This window comes from Betta splendens, chromosome 2, assembly GCF_900634795.4.
Source record: "Betta splendens chromosome 2, fBetSpl5.4, whole genome shotgun sequence".
Lineage (NCBI taxonomy): Eukaryota > Metazoa > Chordata > Actinopteri > Anabantiformes > Osphronemidae > Betta > Betta splendens.
The window spans coordinates 2,762,061-2,783,992 of record NC_040882.2 but is presented as its reverse complement, the minus strand read 5'-3'; the positions used below and the strand labels follow the sequence as shown (position 1 = coordinate 2,783,992).

General features: G+C 42.9%; 2 protein-coding genes across 2 annotated transcripts; both read left to right on the top strand.

The window, feature by feature from the left end:
* Nucleotides 1-1,197: 1,197 nt before the first annotated feature.
* LOC114845684 (SH3 domain-binding protein 4-A-like) lies at nucleotides 1,198-14,309 on the top strand. Its single transcript, XM_029134014.3, has 5 exons — nucleotides 1,198-1,439; nucleotides 6,233-6,399; nucleotides 6,760-9,113; nucleotides 12,776-12,964; nucleotides 13,056-14,309. The coding sequence occupies exons 2-5, from the start codon at nucleotides 6,276-6,278 to the stop codon at nucleotides 13,278-13,280; spliced, it is 2,892 nt and encodes a 963-aa protein (XP_028989847.1). The 5' UTR covers nucleotides 1,198-1,439; nucleotides 6,233-6,275; the 3' UTR covers nucleotides 13,281-14,309.
* Nucleotides 14,310-17,888: 3,579 nt separating this feature from the next.
* On the top strand, nucleotides 17,889-21,325 carry arl4ca (ADP-ribosylation factor-like 4Ca). The gene has a single exon (XM_055506673.1). It carries the CDS (start codon nucleotides 18,356-18,358, stop codon nucleotides 18,965-18,967), a length of 612 nt encoding a protein of 203 aa, XP_055362648.1. The 5' UTR covers nucleotides 17,889-18,355; the 3' UTR covers nucleotides 18,968-21,325.
* The last annotated feature ends 607 nt before the right edge of the window (nucleotides 21,326-21,932 follow it).

Sequence of the window (21,932 nt, the reverse complement as noted above, 5' to 3'; positions counted from 1 at the left end):
ATTCTAATTAGCCGCGTCGCTGCAAACCTTGGGTGCAGCCTTTAAAGGTTCCCTCAGGTATGACTGAAGGGGGAGCAGATGTTTGCCTCCCAGCAGCATGTGCTACAGCTCCTGTCTTTGAAATGAGGTCTGCTGCGCCTTTTTACAGCAGATGGAAGTAATGTGTTCTTTCAGCTTTTCTTGCACATGTAATGTTTTTTAGGTCGCTGCTGCAAGCGTTGTGCCGTGTTTCTTCTTCTGTGTGTGTAATGCAAACAATACTGCTTGTGACTTTTTAATAGCTTTAGCGGCTGTGTGTTGAAGCAACACAGTCGAATCACAGCCGGAAGATCTTTTTTTGCCTTTGAATGTACTGTAGCCAGGAACACAGACATTAAGACGCACTGAGCAACAATTTGTTTTCTCAGAAGAACTACACAAGAACACAGGTCATTCAGAAACATGAGGAAGATTGATTGTTTTTACAGTATGTTGAGACATTTTTGTGTCTTAAACATATTGATTTTGTCCATTCAGTGTCAAAAGCAACTAAAAAAGAGACTTTATAAATAATAGTAATTGAAACTTAAGCTTCATTAAGAGTTTGATCAATAAACGCTGTAAATCAGCTTAATATATAAATCTATAAATAATCTATAAAATGATCATTTTGTTGATAAATACCTAAAATGTATATACATCTAAAATGTTAGTTTGTTTTACATAAAATATGAGCACAAATGATACTTTAATTATTCAGGTGCTGGAATGAAGTCATTCTAAACTTGAATCGCCAAAAATTTCTAATGGGGCTTTGGCCTTAAAGACTTAACAGGCTTAAATGAGCATAAATGGCTGCTTGAGAGAAGGTATAGTTGGTTTCCTTCACACAGAAAGCAACAAAGAGGAGAAAAATGCTTTCATTTGTGATATGTTATCATAAATATTGTTTTCTGGCTCAAGTTTGGTCCAGATTTCTGAAGTACTGCATCATGAGCATTTGATGAGGGTATAATTTAAAATAAGTTGACATTTAATCTTATCTTCGTAGCTTCAGAAGTCACACAAAGAAGTGTAGGCCAAGATTTAGGGACAGGAAGATGGATTAAATTTAATAGGGTCCTAACAGTGGCGAACGATGGAAAGTAGATAGAAGGTGTGGGCAGTGAGTCGCCTCGCCCCTCGCTGTGACGTCACGCGCGTCCATCCACAGCGGTTTCTTTCAGCGCTACAGATCGAAGCGGAGACGGACGCAATCGGGTGACTGTGAACTGTCACCGTTAGAACTAAGTTCTGCGACCGGAAACACAGTCTTATTGTACTTAAATTCGTTTCTTTATTGGACTGAGGACAAATGGCTCGAGACAAAGCGAGAAAAAAGAAGAGGACGTGACCGGTGCGTGTGTTATCAGCGGTTCCACGCATCCACTGTGCGCGTTCGGGCTTCTAGCGAGCACAAGGTCGGTTCTGGTTACAGTCGCATAGAGACTTTTTTACTTGAACTGATCTTTTAGCTTCACTATTCACATCGAGTTTACTGCTTAATTACCAGAACGTTGTGTGAGGACAAGATCGGCTCATTTTCCTCTAAACTGTGTTTGTGAGGAAATATAAATAGTTGTAATAAGTAGTCTGTATCTGTACTAGTGAGATGGTAAATTATTTATAAATATTTATTTGCAAACATTTTAACAGCAGATAGAAGAAAAACGATGTTTTAAAACCTGTGCACCTGCAGGAATGTAAGTTCATGCACGCGACCTACAATCAGGTCGTCTGATAAGCCGCAGATCCTCAAGGATTGACACACTCACAGTTTCCATTCTTTCCACTTCCTGGTCCTTTATTTTCCGTCTCCTTTCATCTTCGCACTTGTTTACTCCTTTTCTGGTGTTTTCTTTCTCCTCTTGAGCTCCGTCTGTCTTTTCATCTCTGTACGTCCACATCTCTCTTTTCACATTCCTCACCTTCTTTCTTTCTCTCTGATCTGCTTCCTCTCCTCCCTTCTCTCGCTCCTTCTAAACCCCCCTAAACTCCCCCTCCTCCAGTTCACTGCCTCATCACCTGCTTCTTTTCTGTTTTCTCTCCTTCATTTTCCTCCAACCTCACACACAAATAACTGCATAACTGCACAAAGTCTGTCTTTAACAACACTCCAGCACCTCAGAGGCTTTAAGCCTGAAAACTAACATGTCATCATTTTTCCAGCTCCACACAAAGGTGCACTTCTATCAGTAATTAATGTCCAGTAGGTGCACATGCACTCACACTTCAGATTAAAATTCTGCCTCAGCTTCACTGCAGGTTCGAACACCTCACTGTGACAACTTTATACTCAAACCAACTTACCAGCAAATGCAACACGGGCATCAAAGTAATTATGAGGAGCTTCCAGTGGGATTTTAAAACTGGAACAACACAGTCGGAGGCCGCTGCTGATAAACTGGACAGTATAGATCATCTACTGATGCTGTAAGTGATAGTTCAGTCTTTTCTGTCTCTACTATTGTCACAGGATTCCCCTCCCTCCCGGCCAATATGAGTGATTGTTATTAGGACTCCCCACCTAAAGAGGCAGACTTCTCTTAAAACTGCATCCATTTTCGGAGTCAGGTGTCAAAATGATGTTTGTGTTACATTTTGGTTGTTGTAACACACACTTACACCCCCCCCCCCTTAATATGAATTTTAAACATAGGTTAAAATAATAGGTTTAACCACTTGATCTTTTTCTTGAGTTCATTGCATTAATAGTTTCATTTGCAGTTGGATGATGTTTTATGACATCATTTGTTAATGCTTTAGGCTTTGCTCCTCCCGCAGAAAGGCACGTTGGGGGTAAAATATTCCTCGCTGCGAGGGAGCTGAGCTGTCAGCGAGCTAAAAATACCACTTTCTCTTCTTGAACCATCAGCAGTAGCAGCAGCCGTGTTCAGGTGGAAGCTGCTCTAAAACCCAGCACTTAACGGGCTCATTTGCCTGAGTATTCATCCTGTGGGGAGATGTAATATCTGAATGATGAATTTCTGCAGTGATGAATGGTGGGAGTCAGGGCAGACTATGGGGCGACGCAAACTAATGTGCAGTACTGTTCTATATTTAAAGTGGGAGGTCATGTATTTACAGCTGGGGAAAGAAAGAAAGAAAAAGATAAAGGCTGCAAAAGTACAACGTTTGTGTGTGAACACAAATAATCTAATTCCAAGATGTACCAGTTGAACATCTGGACCATCTGGATCAGTCACTCTGCACTGTGTGTTCTATAGGATGGTTGGTTGGAAGTTGGTCATGGCATTAAGTGTCTTAAGGGTCATTTAAGCAAAGTCTGCAGTAGGTGACACTGTGCTTAATGTTTGGATCTAATTAGCCAGACTGTCCTGGGCTTTGTTTACATGTGGCTCCAGTAAGTCACACGTCTACTGTATGTAGCTGCGACTCTAATGCTTTATTTCTGTCAAAGACAAAAGTGAGTGAGTGAGTGAGTGAGTGAGTGAGTGAGTGAGTGAGTGAGTGAGTGAGTGAGTGAGTGAGGTCTCTGATCTATTGACCACATCTTAAAAGCCTTTAATTATACTGAGTGGTCTTTAAGAACCAAAACAAAGCAGAGGCTGTAAACCTTAGCAACCTCATTTTAGCCATACTTAATAAATGGATATTGCCTTAAACTTTGTTCAACATCTCCAGACTCCAGCCGATCAGTAACTAAGGCTTTACTTGCATTACTCTATTGCATAACTCTATTTTCGACTATAACTATTATCTACAGTATAAGGCCTTAAATATTACACTAATTCTCATGTTTCTTTTTTTTCTTCTTCACACTTTTTCATGATTGCATGTTAAGGCAGCTTAGTGTCACAGAAGATGTTTCAGATGGATTGGATAGTAGTGGGACCTTAGTTAAACATTACATATGACCAGTAACCAAACATATTTTCCTGCTTCCTGACACTTGCTGGGAGCTGAGCTACATCAACTAACATTATATTACAACCAACCACACCAGGGCTGTCAGGGTGCTTGATGTGTCTCTGTACCCCTGGGGTCAAGGCTGAATTTAGTGCCACTCATACTCTCCTTCATAGTTAATATTTGATTTATAGCTAACAGATCATTAATAGACAGTTGCACACTACTAAGAAGAGTAGTCAGCCTGTTCTGTACTTGTGTTGCAAATAACACTATAATAATTGAAATAACTACTTTTCTGACGTTTGGGCAGTTTCTCAATAAATCAAGCCAAGGCAAATGAGAAAGCCTGCAGTTGCTGGAAATGGTTATCACAGCAGCAATCATTGAGGGATTAGAACCAAGTCTCTGCTAATTAAATTTTCAACTCCCTGGTCTCCCCCATCCCTTCACTCTGTCATTCAGACTGGCGAACTAATAACTCAGAGTATTTCACCACATGGGGGGTAAAAATATCTCTCCTTTACAATTTTAAGCAAAGCTAAGCACACACCACCCAACACTGCTGCACATGCCCCCAAAATGTAATATAATGTAATTGACAATTTCTAGTGAACACTGGATAATAATTTCCCGAATCAACTGATTTGATTTTGTCTGAGAATCCTATATGATAATATTGTGTTTTTCTCACATCATTTTGGCTCAAGCAAAGGTTTTCAGCTTCCAGGAGGCTCTGCATGGAGCTGCACATCCTGCTGTGTTTCCTGCACAAAGACCAGCAGCATCCATTTTCCTTTGTATCTGTCATCGCTGTCTTCACCTCCTGCTGCATTTAGCACAGATCACTGTGTCGTTTCAAAGCAGGTGACAGTATCTTTGTCTGCAGCCTTGTTATTGATCCCAGGCTCAGTGTTGCTGCCCGTTGAGCGCTCATTTTTGAGTAGAAGGAAGGTTTTTCATTGATGAGACTCTCTCTCCCTGGTGAGAGGAGACAGGACACGGGAAAGTGAAATGTCACCTTGTCGGAGTTTGGCTGTCAGCAGGATCCCCCACATGAACAGATGCAGCCATTAACCAAGGCCACATCTCTCTTCACTGCAGGCTTTATATCCCAGAGTGCACATCTGCTAGTTTCATTATTCCCAGGGAGAACAGTTTGTTTTTAAGTAATAGTAACAGTGTTTGTACTAATGTTTGTACTAATGTCTCTCAGCTGATATAAATGGGGGTTATTTCATATTTCCTAACCAGTCATTCGAAGTCATCAGCTGAAAAGAGGCTGCATGGTTTTCTCAGCTCTTATGCAAACTTTTGCTTGTGAAGAACTCTTGTGAAGAACTCTTTTCATCTAAAAACATTGAGCTCTTTATATTAAAGCTGATGAACTTTACCAGCGGGAGAGTTTTACAGTAGGTGCCAGTGTTGTCACAGTTTGCTTGGAACAAAAGAATACTTGTGACTGAAGATTTTGTTGCAGAACAATTTGTTGGAGCCACTCTACACTCTGGTGACTGTTTTCAATTAGTAACTCAATGAAACTAAAACAAACCTAAACCCTGTTAGTGCATATAACTGTCATTAATGCAGTGATGGCTATTGTACAAAACATGCACGCCATGAGTTAACACAGTTAGCCATGTCGCTAACTGTGATAACTGTGGCCACCGTGAGAACTCTGAAATCATCGATGGTGTGTGTTTATTAAAAGCTGCTGAGGGCAGGTCAGCTGTGTCTGGTTCAGGAGAGAAGGCAGACAGGTTACTAGCCAGGGCAGGAACAGGTGGAGACTTAGCTGAGAGAATCCTTGAGGAATCCGGGATTAGGTGAGCAGGTCTGTCACTTGAGTCCAGGGTCTAATCCTCACTCCACCTGAAAGCATCTCCTCCCTTTTTGAATGAGCAGAACTCTCCACAGCTCCACCAAAACAACAAAGGCTCCCAAATAACTAAAAAAATGCATAAATGTCTCTTGTATCATTTTTTATATTATGGTGTCAAACTCAAACGTCTTCAGTCTACCCCAAACATAAGGGAACCAGCCTCTTGGTTCCAATACTTTTACATGTAGGTAGTGTACGTTTCCCACGTTGTCACATGATGCTCATCTTGTCATTGACATTTCCTTCAAACAGTGGTATTTCTCACCCCCTTTTTCTCTGCTCTGTCTCCGTTTCTGTTGAAACGCTGACCTTTGTTTCAATGAAATGTGTAACTGATCTAGAACGTTAAGCTTCCTGTTGCAGCATTGACTCCGCAATGAGCTCTGGATTCAGGCTATTGTAGTTGCCCGTTACCACTACCTTGATATTCAGTTATTTATTTATTTTTTGTTCACCATCTAGAATAATAGCTGCTGATGAGCACGTACTGCTCTGAGCACCGGCCATGGCTGCCCACCGAATCATCAGAGTGACCAACAACAACCACATCCTCCCTCGCTGTAAGTCTGAGGGGGCACTCATCGATTTCAGTGAAGGAGTCACCGGAGCCAGTCTCAGTAATGTCAAAGGTCAGTGAGTTATACAGACATTGTTAGAACAAACATGTTCGATTGGGGATAAATAATGTCAAATTATGATTTATTTAAACAACTGAACTCTGTCAATGTGGCTGGAATTTTAATTATTTGTGCTGTGACCTAAAATTGATTGCTGGTCACTGGTTGCATTTGATTACAACTTTACACCACAGAAACTGTTCAAAGTTAAATTAAACTATCTGTACACTGACTGTTTGATATTCAGTAACATCAGAAGTTCAACAGCTTCAGTATTTGTGTTGTGTATGATTATGCCTATTTTGAGATATTGCCTAAAACTGAACGGTATCAGTAGTTTTATTCCCTACTGTATATCTCTTTTCTTTTTAGTACCTTCTCCCAGTGCCTTAAAGTTGGGAACGTCCACTTCCTATGGAGCTGCCCAGGAAGTTGTAGCCATAAAGGATTTTTGTCCCAGCAGCTTTACCACACTGAAATTCTCCAAAGGTGATCACCTCTATGTCCTGGACGCATCTGAGGGAGAGTGGTGGTATGCCCATAACAACATGGAAATGGGATACATCCCGGCCACTTATGTTCAACCTGTCAGCTTCAGGAATGCATCACTGAGTGACAGTGGGATGATTGACAGTCTTGGGGAGGGATATGAGGATGGGTCAAAGGATTTTGAAGGTTTGGGGGAGTGGACAAGGATTTCCAATAAACCCTCCAAAATTTACAATCACAGCCCGTTCTCTGCCAACCCCTTTATCTGTCATCTGGATCAGAACTGCAAGGATACATGTGTGAGAAACTCCGCTGATGTGACTCTCTTTGATGTTCTACCGTCTCCATCCTCTTGTTCTGATTTTAACACATGTACAGTCATGACCAGTGGCTTTAGTAGCCTCAACATTAACAATTCAAATGTCACCTACCCCAATCTAGATGTCGTTCCAACTCTCCAAATGGATAATTCTTTTTTCAGGAGTAAACGTTCGGTTAGCCTTTCAGAACTATCTGTCCTGCACGCACAGTTGAATCCTACATTACCATCTTCAGGATTCTTCATAGGCCTTAAGGCTCCTGCACCAGAGCAGTTTCAGAGCAGGGAGGACTTCAGAACTGCTTGGCTAAACCACAGAAAATTAGCCCGATCCTGCCATGACCTTGACTCCCTGGGCCAGAGTCCAGGATGGGGACAGACTCAACCTGTGGAGACTAATATTGTGTGCAGATTGGACCGTAATGGAGGTGTTGTTCAGCTTCCAGATACCCAAATCAGCGTGTACATCCCAGAAGATCATGTCAGCCACGGAGACCACCAGCAAATCTCTTTGAAAGCCTTACTGGACCCTCCTCTGGAGCTCAATAGCGACCACTGCACCACTGTGAGTCCTGTGGTAGAGATAAAGCTCAGCAACATGGAGATAAAGTCCTTCATCACACTAGAGATGAAGATATCAGTAACCATCAAGTCAGAAAGTTGTCACGCTGCAGAGGTTCTTTGCGTTCGAAGTGATTGTAAAGAAGGTCCTTATACACCGATCCCGAACGCTTACATTTTCAAAGATACAGTTCAGGTACACTTGGAAAGCCTAGAGCCTTGTATGTATTTAGCTGTTGTGGTTCAGTCCCAGTATATCAGCCGGAATATGACTGTTTGGGATTGCATGCACAGGAAGGTAACATTAGGTCTCTATGGGCCCAAGCACATCCACCCCTCTTTTAAGACCGTTGTGGCTATGTTTGGTCATGACTGTGCCCCAAAAACCTTGTTAGTGAATGAGGCAGGTCGGCAGGCTACCGCACCTCCACCAGTGGCACTCCAGCTGTGGGGAAAGCACCAGTTTGTGCTTCGGTATCCCCAGGACCTTCAGGTAGGATTGTATTCAAACATGTCCATTTATCAAGTCAAGGCAAATGAGGGCTCGGGGGTGATACAGGGATTTCAGATCAAACTGGGGAAGGTCAGTAGGCTCCTGTATATGATCACATCACACAACCCAAGTAGCATTTCAGACTTCACACTCAGGGTCCAAGTCAAAGACGCCCTCGATTGCATCCTTACTCAGTTCTGCGTTCAAACCCCACATCCGCCAACAAAGACGGCCGAGAGGATAGCAGGCCAGAGGAGATTCCTTAAGAAAAAAGAGGTGGATAAAATTGTTCTCTCACCTCTGGCTGTCACCTCCAAATACCCGACTTTTCAGGACCGGTGCATTACAAATCTGAAATTTGGCAAATTAATCAAAACTGTGATTAGACAGCACAAGAGCACCTATCTGTTGGAGTACAGAAAGGGGGATGTCATTGCTGTGATAAGTGAAGAGAAGATTAAACTGCGAGGGCAGCTGCGGACCAAAGAGTGGTACATCGGGTACTATCATGGAAAGATGGGGCTTGTCCATGCCAAAAACGTTCTGGTTCTGGGTAAGGTCAAGCCCATCTATTGGTGTGGGCCAGACCTAACAACCACCATGCTGCTGGAGCAGATTCTCAAGCCTTGCAAGTTTCTTACATACATTTATGCCTCCGTGAGGACCGTCTTAATGGAAAATGTTGGAAGCTGGAGGGCATTTGCAGACGCTCTGGGCTACGGAAATCTGCCATTGAGTTACTTTTGCCGAACCGAGTTGGACAGTGAGCCTGAGAAGGTTGCATCAGTTTTGGAGAAACTTAAAGAGGAGTGCACACTTATGGAGAACAAGGAGAGGAAGTCCTTTCAGAGGGAGCTCATGATGGTAAGAAAAACTTTTTTGCCTATGTTAGTTTGTTCTTAATTTGATTATACAATATATCGCCGACTTAACATTTTCAACAGGGATCTCGTTGTATAACATCAACTTAATTAACAAACCAGTTGGATGTTTTAGAATCCTGAATACCTCCATCACCTTGACATTTACTGTAACTGTCCAGGACATGCTAGACCAGAGAGGAGCACACTCTGACAGCTGCCACAATAAATGTTCACATATCCTCTTGTAATATTTAAATGGTATTTGTAGTTACATTTAAGATTACCATAGAGTAGGTAAAGGTCTTGCATTTACACAGCAAAGGGGAACGGTTCATTCTGAAATAATGCATATAAACCAAACAAACCACCCTGACACTACATCTCTGCCTTAACAGCCTTCACTGTCAGTTTACCTTGATTACTCAAACAGTTTTATCTTATAGCCTGAGAACAGACATCACACTGTGTGTGTGTGTGTGTGTGTGTGTGTGTGTGTGTGTGTGTGTGTGTGTGTGTGTGTGTGCGTGTGTGTGTGTGTGTGTGTGTGTGTGTGTGTGTGTGTGTGCACGCAGCGATAACTTTAAACGGTGAATGTGGTATTTACTCCCCAGCTAGAAAAATATACGATCAAAGTATATTTTACCATGTCTGTTTATCCAGACAGACTTGTTAAATAGCATTAAGCTAAAGGAGAGTTAGGGAGTCACTTTACCTGCAGTAGCCCACCTCGTGCCTCATGTGACCTGAATATTCTGGCTAAGGAAAGTGGAGGTTTTATGTCTAAAAGGTTTTATGCTGGTGACTACTTCACCTCCTTCTGAGGTTTAATGCCCAGAGATCTCTTTGAGATGGCTTTTTTTAAATCTCTAAACCTGTTTTCATGCTCGAGTCCACTGAGTTCCTTTTGCTGGATAAGAAACTGAGGACACCCTCATGTCCTTTCATTGAAGCCAACTTTGTCTGGGTTTGTCTGAAAGATTTGTAAGACTTGTTAAACTGATAAATAGGATGTCACCTGGTTTACTGGGGGCAGCTCCAGACATAGTGGCCTGTAGTCTGGCTTTATAAAAGAGCATTTTAATCCCTCAGACTCACACAACCCTCATGTACATGTATGCTGCTTATTAGCTCCCTTTGAATAGCTGGATCAAGATTTGTTTCTTTCAATCTGGATGATGAGACCTCATCATCAAACTCCTGTTAATCTGCTACACGCCACTGATTTTGTGCATGGACTATTTCCCTAGAGAGCAGCAGATTGTTTTCAGGCTTAAAAAACCAGGTCCGGTGAGGCACACAGGCTTGAATTACCAGATGTCCTGCTTAAAAGAGCAAATACACTCTTAGTTGTTAATTATAGGACATTCCTACCTCCACTGGCTTCAACATCCTCAATTATCAAATTAAGTGTTTATTATGAGCTGCTTTCTCCACATTAATCTCTAAATGCCAGGGCATACTGTAGGTGGACAGTAAAGGAGCTGAGGTGCTGATATTTTAGTTGCAGACAGTGAAGTAGTGATCTAATAAAGATTGTTGATTTGTATGAACTTCGCCTTGGTACAAGTGTTGCTGTGGTCAGTATGGAACTTAAAACAATAAGTGTTAACAATAAGTAAATGTATAAGTATAAGTGTGTTAGTCCTGGTACAGTTTGTCATGTCCCTTCATGGTCTGCCACAGTGAGCGGTTGGTGTTCCCATGTGAAACGTGAGCCGGCAACATCTGACACCACACAACGCTGTGGCTCCAGTTACGAGCACAGAGGATGAAACGAAAAAAGCATTAGCTGAAGGAGGAGAGTGGCTGAAAGTGTCCTTTAATAATAGATCCATTCAGTTCAGCGGGAGACACCATCAGTAGCGCACGTACAGGAAAAGCAAGGCATGGCTGGCGCTTCATCGCCATGGTTACAGTAATAAACACACAGTCACTGTCAGTTTGTTTGTCTGGAAATAGCAGCAGCCCTCTGTGTCATCATTTTGTCGTCTCTTCTTTCTTGTTGAACCATTCAGAAGTGAAGCTCATTTAAGTGACAGCTGTCTGCTCAGATGTCGCCTCCTTCTGTCCCTCTGCTGTTGGGCTTTTGTCACCACTGTCATATTTTCAATGGCTTTTTCTACCTTCAGTGCTTTTATTTATTATTCTATAAACTTATTTTAAATACAGTCAGGATCAAACAGTATTGGATTGTGTCACAGTGCCATCTCTTATTTTTAGCTGTAATGTATAATTTTAAAAATACAAATGGAAAACAACTGCACAACTCTGTCTACTACTATCACTTATTGTGAGCTGTCTCTAGACAAGTTTTGGATCATCATCATCATCATTACTATGCTGGTCATAGAGGTAAAATGCCCTGAAAAGATACATTTGGTTCCACAACTGTTCTTCATTGAAGACAAATAGCTCTAAGGATCTTCAGTAATCAGAGGTTGTTGGTTTAATTCCCAGATCCTCTTGACCATACAGTATGAAAACACTATAAGCAATCACTGAAGGCCCACCATAAAGACTAACAGTGCACAATCAGTGTATCTGTTTATGTGGCACAATGTGAAATATTATATAATGCTGAACTTTTAAATATGCTAATATGCTCCATCTGGAACTAAAAGAACAGCTGACAAAGTGTCCTTAAGCAAGACACTGGCCTTTGATCTCCATCTGGTACAGGCCCAGGAGCAAACTAACTTTTATTTGAGGAGAAATCAATGTGTACAAATATTCCAAAGTTCTCCCAGCTTCATTTGATCTACACAGACTCCTTTCTCACACATGCCTCCTGCAGCTATAGCAGCTCCCCATTTGCATTTGAACACATCACAGTCCTCTTCAAGCAGCAGCGGTGAACCATGATGTCTGTGTGTGTGTGGCCTCTCTATATTTAGACTGAAACTAGTGTGAGGTCTGAATCAGCTGGCGGAGGTGAGATGATAATTCTGAATAAGGTCCCTCACAGCTCCTCCACGTCCATGTGTGCTAGAAGGAAATCACGACACATACATAAATCTACATGTAATATATCATGTAATCATAGACACATCACTAAGTACCTTGGGGATGGCATCCTGTTTAAGGATTGGCAATGTCCCCGCAGGATTATAAAGGTATTCTATTCTATTCTATTCTATTCTATTCTATTCTATTCTATTCTATTCTATTCTATTCTATTCTATTCTATTCTATCAAATTGTGAAATGTTGTCTCCAAGACAGAGCTTCGAGGTGAAGCAGCATTCGGCTCATCATGTTAGCTGATAATGGGGACCATTAGACTTTCAAACAGCCAGATATAGAGATATTCTATACATAGAAGTACCTTGTTAGCAGAAGACGTTTTCCCTGCATCTGTTTAATTCAGGCATTCTGGTCTATGCTGTGCTGCCCCCCCCCCCCCCCCCCCCCGCCAAGCACCATGAAGGCCTTTGAGCTGTGTAGAGCTGTGAGTGTAGATGTGAGATGTCACACTAGTTGAGACCTCTGTCTATCTCTGGATGGACACACATAAATCCACCTGCTGTGATTTTTGGTTGCATCCCAAAGTAAACATCTGCAGGTTGAACATCTGGTTCAGCCTTACTATGCTTGGTATTATCCTAATTGTCCGACAAGTTGTTGCTCTGAACCTCCTGCCTATTTTTTTTTCATCTCATCTCAGGCATTACTGAAGATGGACTGCCAGGGCCTGGTTGCCAGGTTGGTTCTGGACTTTGTGTTGTTGACCACGGCAGTGGAGGTGGCCTCCCGATGGAGGGAACTAGCTGAGAAACTGGCTCGTGTGTCCAGGCAGCAGATGGAGGTTTACGAGGCGCCCCATCGCGACAAAAACGGCCTGCTGGACAATGAGGTGAGACCCCTAAGGGTAAATAGCTGCTGCTTCCTGTTTATGACAGCGTTTCCAAACCTTGTCTTTCTCTGAACCACATCTTCACCCGTAGTCCATGTGGAAGCCAGCCTACGACTTCCTTCTGACCTGGGCCGCCCATGTGGGAGACAGCTACCGCGACGTGATCCAGGAGCTCCACGTTGGCCTGGACAAGATGAGGAACCCCATAACTAAAAGGTGGAAGCACCTGACAGGCACGCTCATCCTGGTCAACTGCCTGGACGTCCTCCGCAGTGCTGCTTTTTGCCCCACCGGATACGGAGACTTTGCAATCTGATCAGCTGCTTGTTTGGACTCTTGGTTCTGAGAGATTGGACATTACACATGAAACCATCCAGCTTTAACAAGTCTGGCTAATCTCTAGGCTTTTATGTTCCCTCTTCAGCATTGTGGAGTATTTTGAAACAAATGCCATCGATAAGTTCTGGCATTTGAAAGGTCAATAGAAAACTGGGGTTCTGCCTATTTGTCACATTTGTCTTGCTTTCTTGTCTCTTTTCTGTCCTGTTGTCCATCTGTCTTCTACCTCGCTCCTTTTTTACTTACTGTACATTGCCATTCTTTTCTCATCTTACCTTTTCCTATGTTTTGCTTGTCCTCCTAGACTGTAAATGTTGGTTTGTAGTTCAAGGTTGTGTGATTCCTTGGTTCTGATTGCTTTTAACGTCACCCTCAGGTTAACATCAACAACCTCAAACTACAGCTGTGCATAAACAACATACTTACGTACAGTTGCTTTGAACATCGTTCTAACTTCCATTAGGAACAGGAAGGTTTTATAACAAACTGCCTCTCATGGCAGAGCACTTTTAAACCAAAACAATCAAAGATGTTTTTCTATAAGCATAACCTCTGTCACAAATACTTCTAATTTTATAGTAATACGTTTTATGATCAGTGTTATATTTGTTTCATTCTGCTTTTGATTTCTCTTGTGTGCAAGTCTGTCAGTCACAGTACGAAAATGTATTAACTGTATATTAATACGTAACATTATGTAAATGACAAAGTCCCCAAATGTGTTCTATGTTTTATATATTTTGTCACCTTTTGCTTTGTACACTTTTGACATTCTTTTTCAGCCCCATGACAGAGAAGTGGAATGATTTAGCAACTATCTCTCAGAGGCATTAAATACTTGTTGGCTGCTTTTCGGACTCAGAGGGACCAGTCTTCATAGACTGTCTTTTGTGAGCAAGTTTGGAAGACCTAAACTGTAACTCCAGCTTTGTTTTGTCATCATTTTATTGTCTTTGGTAATTTGTTGAAAATATAATGAATAAATAAACAGACTGAAGGAGTGTGTCCAAACCTTTGGCTGTGTGACGTAATTATGATTTGTATAATTTTCCCAGGGCCTCACAGCCCGGCCTCCTGGGCTCAAATTTCAGGGTTGCCCAGGTGGACACAGGTTCTCTTAAGGATCAAGTGAGTGTGGATGGTTCAGCTTGTTTTAATACCCCCTCACTAGCAAGAAGCAGTTCAGAAAACGAGAGTAAATCATTTTAGCAGATAAATCAGAAGATGCTCTATATGTTAGTTTAAAACATATCAGTGTACTGTCTAGCTGCAGTGGGGGGACATGGTGGTGCTGTGGGTAGTGCTGTCTCCGCACAGCAAGGAGGGTGTAGGTTTGATTTCCACGGTGGCCCCCTCTGTGTGGAGTTCGACTCTCTGGGCTCCTCCCACAGTCCACACAAGATGGATCGATGTATAGCTGCAAATATGTTGATGAACATTTTAGTTTTTGATAAATCAATAGTCAAATATGCTTTTTAAAAAAATCTAAATCTAATCTATTTTTTACAATTTTTTGATTTCAATGTTTTGTCAGATTTCCAAGCTCAGTGAAACGATCATGGTGGTGCGGTGGGTAGCACTGTTGCCTCACAGCTAGAACGTCCTGGGTTTGAATCCTGGAGGGGGACTGGGTTCTCTCCGGGTTCTCCAAAAACAACAACAGCGTTAGGTTGATAGTTTACTCTAAAAAAATGTATATGTTTGTCCCTGTGATGGACTGGCGACCTGTCCAGGGTGTACCCCGCCTCTCACCCATAGCCTAGAGATATGCTCCAGCCTATAGAATAGAAAATGGATGATTATCTTTACTTTGGTAATAATTTTAGCTTTTCATCTTTTTCGTGTTTTGTGTTTCTTGTAATGTTCCCGCATCTGTTTAGATCTGTGTCTGAACTTTACATGTTAGGTATTTATTTATCTGTACCAAACACGGATGAATGTTCACACATCATATCATATGTGACAGGTGGGAGGCTAAAGTCAGAATCAAGAAACCTCTAAATTTAGAACCCATTCTGTGTAATTTTGATTATATCCCAAAAATAGTGTGACTTAACCACATATAGATGTTACCTGCAAACAACAGTTTCTTTTAAGATTTCAAGTCATTCATTTTATTTATGCAGCGCTGTATCACAGAGAATAACATCCAGGCACAGATTTGAATGGAGGACTAGGGCTGGGGAGCCAATCACCTTGCTCCGCTGGGGTGAAGATAGTGAAGGCAGATAAGAACAAGCAACTACGACAAAAGACAACACGGAGGGTAAAACAGCTTAATTAGAAGTTTTTTCGTTTAACCTTGCGCTGCTGCTTGGCATCCGTTAGCTGAGGGGCAGTGAGAAAGCGATGGAATAAATTAAAGGTGAATCAGTGAAGGAGGCTTCTGTTTATGGATGAGGTGGCCAGATGGCCAGGATGGGCCTTGTTAAGGAGAGAGAGAGGCAGAGAGCGAGCGAGGATGAATTGTTTCTCATAAAGGCACTCCAGCGTGCACTTGTGCGCGTGAATTTGTTTCATTGATCTCACAAACATTCATTACGAAGCAAATCAATGATGGATGGCAGAGAGAACAATTTGGGATCTTGATGACTCAGGTTGTGCTGACGACTGTTTGTGCACTTGTGACTCTCCCTTGACTATTTGCTACTTGTGCTAATGCAGCTGCTTTTTCTGAACAACTCTGCATAATCACGCAGGTGCTTCAGCTTATTCTCACTAAGTGAAGTCACTTAAGGTTTTAACCAATGCAGAGTGCTGCTGTGATTTAGTTTGTCCACTTTGTTGAATGTTAAGTGGCTAAGGTAAACAAACTAAAACACAAATGCATGCACAGATGTGTATCCAGGGCAAACTAGGCTAGAACAATGTAACTCACTTCATAACTTGACTACAACTCAAGTAGTTTTTGTTCTAGTCTAACTTCTCTTTGCACCTTTGAAATGACCTACATTACTTTTTAATGTTGCCCATTCGTGTGCCAACTTAAATTATTACAGTCTGTTCAACTAACATGAATTAATCCTTTGGACAATATAAAATTGAATATGTTTGAATATATTCAAATGTGCATTTGAGCAGACTTGGTGTTGAAGGTGCAGATTCGGCCCTGCTTCCTGCAGATTTCCTGGATCAGGTGTGTTGAGCCTTTTGTCAGTCAGTTGCCACATGGATGGAATGTATAACATGAGCTTTTTTTGAAGGTTCTTGCATGTAATTTTATTCTTGACTTCCCTAAGTGTAACACTTAGACCAAACAGGATGAATGGAGTGACACAGGTATTCATGTGCTGTATGAGTTACACAGCTCACTCTCTTTTCAACGTTCCCAAAATGTTCCCACAGTTTAATGTTACTGTGAGTTGAGCTTGCAGGTAGTTTTCACAAAGGAATAGTGTTGTGCTGCCACCTAGAGATGCAAACATTACATGACAACATAAAACTGTGACAGTAGTGTTTTATTTTTGTGTGCATATGTTACAAATAGTGCATACTGTAATTTGCCAGCTGCTGTCAAACCTGCTACAGCATTTTAGCCTTTAGATTTTAAACTGATTTAATGTAGCACCAACGTTCAAGATTCAAGATTCAAAAAACATAGACGTTCAGTGGAGCACCTAATACTGATCAGCCTCTGGATGAAGGTGCTCCTCTGTCCAGCCACACAATGTGTAGGGGGTGGAGGTGTTGTCTAGGATGGAGAGGAGTTGGACCAGCATCCTCCTCTCAGCTACAGCATGTAGGGGGTCCAGCTCCACCCCCAGAACAGAACCAGCCCTCCTGATCACCTTGTCCAGTCTGTTACTGTCTGCTACATTCATGCTGCTGCCCCACAGACCACAGCCCAAAACACTGGACCCACAGACTCATGGAACATCCTCAACATGGAGCTGCAGACATTAAAGGACCTGAGCCTCCTCAGAAACATCGTCCAAAATGGAAAGAAAGCCTTGGAAGACTAACAAATGTAATAGGTTTTATTTATTATTGTGTAGTGTTTCTGTTAAAGTCTTATACCAGTAACATTATTTAATATTTTATACTTCATGGTCACACAGTTTAGCAAGCCATAATCCTCAGCACCATATAAGATATTAAAAAGTGTTTTTCCTAAAAGGCAAGGTCTAAAGTTTTTAGGTCTGTACTTGGGAGCCCAAAATGTCGCAGGTTCTATATAAAGCCAAAATAATTTAAATTCTTACATTTGAAGGTAAACACATATACACAATCTTTTTACAAATATGTTAAGGAACACAAGAAGCCTATTACTTAAGATAATTGCGTTTTCTAGACTTACCTGTTATTTTCTATAGTTAAGTTTAAAACACTTTTTGACGTCACTATACAGTTTCTACAGGTGCACTAACGAGATATTAATTTCCCCACAAGGTGTCAGAGTTTCTGCAGCTGCTTACTGCGCAAAGGAAACACTGCAGCCCCTCAATGAATGACTGCCTTTCAAAATAAAACACCACTCGTCCTTGCCGGCAACGTAACAATGTTTGACTAAACGTTTGAAGAGCTTTTATTTTGGAGACTCCGTCGCTTCACCCGGAAACGGGTTATTTGTCCGCCTGGTGCAACTTTACGAATCTTTACATGGCAACGTTTACTGCCTGATCCACGCGTCACAACATCACCTTAGTGTGTGTGTGTGTGTGTGTGTGTGTGTGTGTGCGCGCGCGAGGCTGCGTGAGACATGATGTGACATTCGGCCGCGCGTAATTGGCGCATTCGGAGAGCGGTGCGCGGTGCGAACGGACGCCGCGCTGAGTTTGAAACCATTCGCCCGCTCCTGGACGCCTGCTGCCGCTGGAGCGAGTCCGGGGATGCTGCGGCTTGTCTCGCTGCCAGAGTGCCGCCGCGCAACTCGGGGCTGCGCCCTCCGCGTCTGCTGAACGGCAGAGCTCCGAAAACGGATTCTCGGCGCGTCTCTCCCTTTTATTCTCACCGGGAAACTGCCGCTATGGCGCAGCCGTGCGAGGTTTAGGCTTCTCCCGCAGCGATATCTCTCGCTCCTCGGGCCGCGGGTGTGTGTGTGTGTGTGTGTGCATGCTTCCCCCTCCTCACACCTGCAAGATGGGGAACAGTTTCTCCAATTTGGCCGCCTTCCAGTCCCTGCACATCGTGATGCTCGGCTTGGACTCTGCGGGCAAAACCACCGTGCTCTACCGGCTCAAATTCAACGAGTTCGTCAACACGGTGCCGACCATCGGCTTCAACACGGAGCGCATCCGGCTGGGCGGCGCGGGGGCCTCGCGGGGCATCAGCTGCCACTTCTGGGACGTGGGGGGCCAGGAGAAGCTGCGGCCCCTGTGGAAGCCCTACAGCCGCTGCACGGACGGCATCGTGTACGTGGTGGACTCCGTGGACGCCGAGCGGCTGGAGGAGGCCCGCACCGAGCTGCACAGGATCACCCGGTTCGCGGAGAACCTGGGCACGCCGCTGCTGGTCATCGCCAACAAGCAGGACCTGCCCCGGGCCCTGGACGTCGGGGAGATCGAGAGGCAGCTGGCTCTGGCGGAGCTCAGTCCCGCCACGCCGTACCACGTGCAGCCGGCCTGCGCCATCATAGGAGAGGGGCTGAACGAGGGCATGGACAAGCTGTATGAGATGATAGTGAAGAGGAAGAAGTCCCTGAAGCAGAAGAAGAAGAGGCAGTGATGGTGGACTTGGGGGGGGGGCTGCGATGAATGGCTGGTAAAATCAACAGGACAAGATTCAGGATGTGTCACAGCGATGGTAAATCAAAACACCGTAGCATAAACAGCAGTGTCATTATAGATGAGCCCACTGGAATCCATATCTTCCGTCATAAATGTTATGGAAACAAAGACGAACAGAACTAAACTCTATTTAGCAACTTTTTTTATCTACAGATATGTGACATCTCTCGATGTAGGAGTATTAGCTAGACTGTTGTACACACTGTAGCAGAGAGGCTTTGGGTCCGCTGAGTTCCCTGTCGCTTCTGTGCCGTGCACAAGTCCAGAACAGTTGCAAACGTGATAACGGAGGCACTGAAGCACGGGCTGATGTTCAAAGCTGTGAGGTGATCATAGAACGCAGAGGATTCCCCCGAGAAGACACACACTCTGCTCTTTTATCCCACCTAATAAATGTGAAATGAGTGGTTGAGACGGGGCTCTGTTTACGCTGGTTTAAAGATTCAAGTTTGGTCAATTATGTGGGATAAAATGATGCATTCGTGTATTATGTATGTTTGGCATCAGCACTGTCTTTATAAAACAGATTTGATTTTGGTAAACGTTAATATTCTCACACTAACTTTTATTTAGTGTATAGTTATGTGTCTTTCCAAGAGAAACTATCTTTTTCTACACCTCCTCTGAAAGCCATAGTAAATGTCAGACATCAGCTCTGTCCCAATGTGATCCCTGCTTCACCTGATTACTGTAGTTACGACCGTATCAGTGCTGTGCTTAGGATGTACGAGTGTCTGAAGCCACACAGTAGCTCCTAACGTCATCCCAGAAACAAGTAACCACCAGACTCGAGCTGAAGCTGTAGCGTTACCATTTATATAATGGCTGGAAAATGTCAGTTTCTATTGCTAGTGACTGAGGGTGACAAGGATACAGAAACTATATTGGACATATTTCCTAATTGGAAAAATAAAAAAAAAAGCTTGAAAATTGAAACTATTATGAGAAATTGTCTAAAATATTGAAAATAATCTGTATACTTTTTGAGGGCTAGGAGTTATTTTCTTACATAATGGCAGTGATAAATATATAAATATCTCAAAATATCTCACCCACAATTACGACAGTCAACAACAGATACGCTTGCATAGTATGGAATCCAAACCTCTTTGTTTTCTGACAACTTATATAAGTCATCAGCTGTAGTGAAGGACTTGCAGGTCACATGTTCTCAACCCTCCCCTTCGATGTCAGACGAAAAACTGTGAATGTTTTTGAGAAGGTTGAGACTTTACTCTGTAGTGGGGACCTTTTTGTATTCATTTAAGGAAGCAGATCCCTGATCTGATCCACATCCGCCCTGCCCTGCTTTCTGCTGAGTACCTGGATCAGGTGTGTTGGGTCAGTCTGAATGGAAGTGGACGTCCAACTGGCTGAACACCTGGAGCAGGTGGTCAGCAGTAAGTACTGGTAAAACTGGTAAAACCTGGAAGGGCCTCGAGGTCGAGGTTCAGGAGCCGCTGGTTGTCACGTCTGTAGCTGTCTGCAGAGTGGAACGTTTAGGATGCAGCCATGAATGAAATCACATTTGTCTGATGTCTATCAACAAACTACTTGTAAAAGGCCAGTGCTATTAGCGTGTTATTAGTCCTGTACAGTGTCGACCTGCTGGCGGTGACGGAACAGACAGACGCGGAGCAAAGTGTCTTCCTGTAACGCTGAACGCAGTGAAAGAACTCAACAGGCTGGAACCTGTTCAGCTTCTCCTCAAAGCGACGTTTTCTCACTGAATTGACCTCCTCCTGAACGACAAACCTAAACGCGCTGCGTGCCGCTGACCCAGACAGCGTTTGCATATGCATTTAAACAACTACAAGTCAGTGGCATTTGTTTCTTGGTTGACTGTTGAATGTCTCACAGACTGTTGTCCCAATGCTGCATTCACGTCAAAACAGAAAAAGAAAGGGAAACCACGTAGCTGCAGCATGACGTCCACAAAATAATAAAACCTTACTTATTTTGAACCTTAAACTGCAGCATGTTTCTCAATGATATACTGTACGCAGAATCTTTTAATGATTGAATGCAACATGTCATCACGTTCATTTCCACCAGAGGCAGAGACGAATGTCGTCGTTAGTGATGGAAGCTAAACGTGCGGCGTGTGAATCTGACATGAACGCGGCATCCGCTCATCTGCAGCGATCAGTCGACTTGTGCTCGACAGTGCATGGCAGCCACAGTACATGTAAATAATAGAGTATAGCGTTACAACCAAGATACAGCAAGACCAAACGATGTACCACATGCCAAAATGGAAAAAAAAGTATTTTTGGGATTAAACCTTTTAAAAGTATGTGTCTCGTGTTTCATTTCATTCAAAGTTTTGAATGTGTGGGGAAGTTCCCGGCGTCTCTTTGGACAAAGGTACAAATTATCAGCTGTGTCTTGTGCCGGTTTCTGTCTAGCAATGCAGCTTGAAGGCAGAGTAGTAAATTATGGTGAAAAGGAAAGAGACCTCCGTGATTTAACCACACAACATAAAGCTAATTTGCAAACAATAGTTTATTATTAACCAGCTCCATGAACAATAACACAAAAATACATATCACTATATGAAATTAAATACCTACAGTATAGTGTAGCCAGTACAGACATCAACACTACATGAAGTGGTGAAACTTTAGTAGACTTCTGCAGCCCAACACTGATGTAATAATGATGGTTTCCCAGGAGAAGAGCTTCTCAAAGCCTAATTCCTGATAAGGACAAATCTTATTTACCCATTTGACTTATTTTGGTGTAATTGCGCTGTGCACAGTTCCTGATCTCTCATCTGGGCTTCAGCTGCCTGCAAAAGCAACAATGTGCTTGTTTACGTCTTCATCTGAATATCAAACCTTATCAGAAGCCGGACGCCGGTGTTTATAAACTAAAGCGCTGTGACCACGCCCACCAGTGAC